We start from the raw sequence: 4,856 nt of genomic DNA, 5'->3' as shown, positions 1-4,856 counted from the left end.
ACAGTCATGACCAAAACTATTGGCACCCCTGCACTTCTGTCAGGTAATGCCCCCACTTCTCCCTGAAAATGCTTTCTATTACAAATACTTTCATATTCACATGTTTATTTCTTTTGTTTGCATTGGAACGACACAAAAAAATGGAGAAAAAAAGCCAAATCTGACATCATCCCACACAGAACTCAAAAAATGGAGTAGACAAAATGATTGGCACCCTCAACTTAGATTGACAGACCGATAGAAGGATAGAAGGATATATAGATAGATAGATAGATAGATAGATAGATAGATAGACAGATAGATAGAAAACATTTCAAAGGTCACTGTTCACCTGTCACAAGGCTTGATATCAAAATTGGATGAATGGGTGACTGATGGAAAATGACTTGTGACAATTTGTTGCCCTCCGTTTAGACAATAGTCTATAACAGGAAGTAGGAGGCATCTGAAGAGAATAACCAATCAATATGTTTAGGCCCTGTGACAACCAATACGATAGATAGTGGGAGGTTCGAGAAAATGTGATGAAAATGCATTAAACACTATGTATGATTGTATGAAGATCAGTTCAACTCCTTTGTTATGACAATAAAGACCTGTATCTGATGTCATTCTGGTATTCTGTGAAGATTCTTATTTACAACTACAATAGATAGATAGATAGATAGATAGATAGATAGATCGATGCAGTAGATAGATAGATAGATAGATTGATTGATTGATTGATACAATAGAGAGATGGATGAATGGATAGATGGATGGATAGATGGATGGATGGATGGATGGATGGATGGATGGATGGATGGATAGATAGATAGATAGTTGAATGGGTGGGTGTGTGGGTAGGTGGGTGGGTAGGTAGATAGGTAGCTAGGTGGATGGGTACACAAGGCTAGTCGCTGACTCAGAGCCTCTCTCTCTCTCCAAACAATGCCAGAGGCCCCTGGTCCCACAGGTATAAAATGGAGGGCTTCCCAACAGCTAACCACCACTAGCAACATGACTTCCAACATGAACATGGGAAAGATCACCTTCTACGAGGAGAGGAATTTCGGCGGCCGGTCCTACGACTGTATGAGCGACTGTTCCGACATGTCCTCCTACATGAGCCGCTGCCAGTCCTGCAGGGTGCACAACGGCTGCTGGATGGCCTATGAGCGCAACAACTACATGGGCAACCAGTGGTTCTTCAGGAAGGGCGAGTACTCCGACTACAACAACATGTTCAACTGGAACATGAGTTCCTGCCGTCACATCCCCATGGTAGGTCCATACAACCATCTGTCTATCTATCTATCTATCTATCTATCTATCTATCTATCTATCCTCCCACTAAACCCATGTCTTCCTGATCCCATTGCAGCACAGGGGCAACTACAGGATGAAGATCTATGAGAGGGAGAGCTTCGGAGGTCAGATGCACGAGATGATGGACGACTGTGAGAACATCATGGACCGCTACCAGATGAACAACTGCATGTCCTGCAACGTGATGGACGGCCACTGGCTCATGTACGAGCAGCCCAACTACATGGGCAGGCAGTGGTACATGAGGCCCGGCGAGTACAGGAACTTCAGTCAGATGTGCCATGGCCACAACAACATGAGGTTCATGTCCATGAGGCGCATCATGGATAGCTGGTACTAGATGTTGCTTGATTGGCTCTTCGAGAGATCTAAAACACATTGAATAAAGTTTTTTTAAGAAAATGTGAATTTTGAAGTTGTATGTTTTATTTTTTTACAAAGTGTACGATGATAACACACACATACACACACGTGGGAATGCATGTACACACACACCGTTCTCTCTCTCTCTCTCTCTCTCTCTCTCTCTCTCTCTCTCTCTCTCTCTCTCTCTCACACTCGCTATCTTTCTCTATGCTTCCAGTTGTAGAATGACAGTACACATGCTTCTCGCTCACCCCCCCATTGCTTTTTTTGCTTCTATTTTCTATTCTATTTGCTTCTATTTCATTTTATTTATTTTTTTCTGCTGTAATCGCTACACTAATGGTTCTCCACCCACGCAAGTCTTTGAAGAGGATTAAGATCAAAATTCACACTTCCCAAAGCTGACGAGGCAGTTTACAGCTGCAAAATTCACTGGACAGGTGAATTATCCGTCTGCAAAATTACTGAAAAGCAGCCAACTGAAGTCTTCGTTAGCATCATTAGCAACAAACAGGCCTGAGCCTTGGGCTTGTATGACTAAACAACGCCGAGATAAGAGTCAGAGGCGCCGGTCAAAACGCACGGAACAAGACGTGGAGCGGCGAGCTGGCATAACTCCAAAGGCCTAAGAAAAATTACATATCGACTGTCTTCCTAACATTACGGTCTCAGAAATAATCCCTGTACTCTGCCACTCACAGCCGACACAGAGACCAAACACAAAACCACTCTAGCTAGCACTTGTCAATGCTAGATCTTTAGCTAATAAATCTCTATTAATCAAAGACTTGATTACCTCCTATGAACTTAATTTCTACTGAAACTTGGTTAGAAAAAGATAAGAAGGCACCAATTCTTATTGGGTCAGCCCCCCCCCCCCATCCCATTTTAGAACCTTCGATGTTGTTAGATCCCATAAGAAAGGAGGTGGAATCGTCTCCTTTTTCAGAGACAGTTTTAACTGCAAACAGACATCGTTTAGATAATTTTTTTACATTTCAATATCTTTCAGTTGTTTATAAATGCTCCCCTAGAATCCACTCACCTACTGCATCTGCAACTGGTTCTCCAGCTGCACAGTCGCAGAGAGAAATGCGCTACAGAGAGTCGTGAGAACAGCCCAGAAGATCACCGGCGCCCCCCTCCCCTCTCTGGAAGAGCTGTACAACACACACTGCCTCAGGAAGGCCTCCAAGATCTCCAGAGACCCAACCCCCTGGGTACGAACACTTTGCCCGGCTGCCCTCGAAAAGGCGGTACAGGACCATGGCCACAAGGACAAACAGACTGAAGCTCAGCTTCTACCCCAGGGCCATCCAGGCCCTGAACACAGCAAAGAACTAGGTTCTGGGCCCTGGACAGTCTGGACGGATTGATGGCAGCTGCTGGATTGAAAAAAAATCAGGTGTAGTGCTGAGGCACATGTGTAAACTTCAAGCCTGCAAACTGCGACACTTTAAATGAATGTGCAATAACACTATGTGCAATATGACAACCCTAGTCGTTTTATCTGTACAGTATAGTATAGTGGATAGTGTACATAGCCTTTATTTATGTAAACCAGCTCCTTTCCCTTCTTGTTTTTTTTAGGTTTTTTTTTCTTTCCTAGCACCAGGGGAGCCACCCCTCCCAAATTTCGTTGTTTGGTACCTGTACTATAGCAATGACAATAAAGACCATTCATTCATTCATTCTTCATCATTCTATACAGACCACCATGGACCTAACATGGACAGACGGTATTATGGTTAACCAATGTTTGACTGTGGGGAGGCTGTGGCGCAGGAGGTAGAGCTGCCGTCTAATGATTGCAAGGTCGGCAGATCGGCGGTTCGAGCTCCGGCTGGCGACATGTTGAAGTGTCCTTGGGCAAGACACTAAACCCCAATTTGCTCCCAGTGAGTGGGCCGGCGTCTTGCATGGTAGCTTGCCGCCATTGGTGTGTGAATGTCTGTGTGAATGGGTGAATGAGAGGCCGTTGTAAAGCGCTTTGGATAAAGGCGCTATATAAGTGCAGTCCATTTACCAATGAATAGCCTCCCTAAGCCTTTCAACTGGGCTGGAAATGCCACGTTGAGTGACCCACAGTTAATACAGCGGAAACACAGAAAGAGGAACTCCCCATAGAGATAGTAGTGAGGTGGATGCAATACACATTATCTGTTAGGATAATGCATATACAGTCATGACCAAAACTATTGGCACCCCTGCACTTCTGTCAGGTAATGCCCCCACTTCTCCCTGAAAATGCTTTCTATTACAAATACTTTCATATTCACATGTTTATTTCTTTTGTTTGCATTGGAACGACACAAAAAAATGGAGAAAAAAAGCCAAATCTGACATCATCCCACACAGAACTCAAAAAATGGAGTGGACAAAATGATTGGCACCCTCAACTTAGATTGACAGACCGATAGAAGGATAGAAGGATATATAGATAGATAGACAGATAGATAGAAAACATTTCAAAGGTCACTGTTCACCTGTCACAAGACTTGATATCAAAATTGGATGAATGGGTGACTGATGGAAAATGACTTGTGACACCTTGTTGCCCTCCGTTTAGACAATAGTCTATAACAGGAAGTAGGAGGCATCTGAAGAGAATAACCAATCAATACGTTTAGGCCCTGTGACAACCAATACGATAGTGGGAGGTTCGAGAAAATGTGATGAAAATGCATTAAACACTATGTATGATTGTATGAAGATCAGTTCAACTCCTTTGTTATGACAATAAAGACCTGTATCTGATGTCATTCTGGTATTCCGTGAAGATTCTTATTTGCAACTACAATAGATAGATAGATAGATAGATAGATAGATAGATAGATAGATAGATAGATAGATAGATAGATCGATGCAGTAGATAGATAGATAGATTGATTGATTGATTGATACAATAGAGAGATGGATGGATGGATGGATGGATGGATAGATGGATGGATGGATGGATGGATGGATGGATGGATGGATGGATGGATGGATAGATAGATAGATAGTTGAATGGGTGTGTGGGTAGGTGGGTGGGTAGGTAGATAGGTAGGTAGCTAGGTGGATGGGTACACAAGGCTAGTCGCTGACTCAGAGCCTCTCTCTCTCTCCAAACAATGGCAGAGGCCCCTGGTCCCACAGGTATAAAATGGAGGGCTTCCCAACAGCTAACCACCACTAGCAAC

General features: G+C 43.5%; 1 protein-coding gene across 1 annotated transcript; it reads left to right on the top strand.

Annotated features, from left to right (window-relative positions):
* Positions 1 to 999: 999 nt before the first annotated feature.
* LOC308161166 (gamma-crystallin M2-like) lies at positions 1,000 to 1,648 on the top strand (the record flags this gene model as incomplete). Its single annotated transcript, XM_080535141.1, has 2 exons — positions 1,000 to 1,263; positions 1,364 to 1,648. 2 exons carry the CDS (start codon positions 1,000 to 1,002, stop codon positions 1,646 to 1,648), a joined length of 549 nt encoding a protein of 182 aa, XP_080391267.1.
* Between the last annotated feature and the right edge of the window lie 3,208 nt (positions 1,649 to 4,856).

Source organism: Nansenia antarctica (genome assembly GCF_963989245.1).
Source record: "Nansenia antarctica genome assembly, chromosome: 6".
Classification (NCBI taxonomy): domain Eukaryota; kingdom Metazoa; phylum Chordata; class Actinopteri; order Argentiniformes; family Microstomatidae; genus Nansenia; species Nansenia antarctica.
The sequence above is the reverse complement of the archived record's forward strand: the minus strand, read 5'-3'. Positions and strand labels throughout refer to the sequence as shown.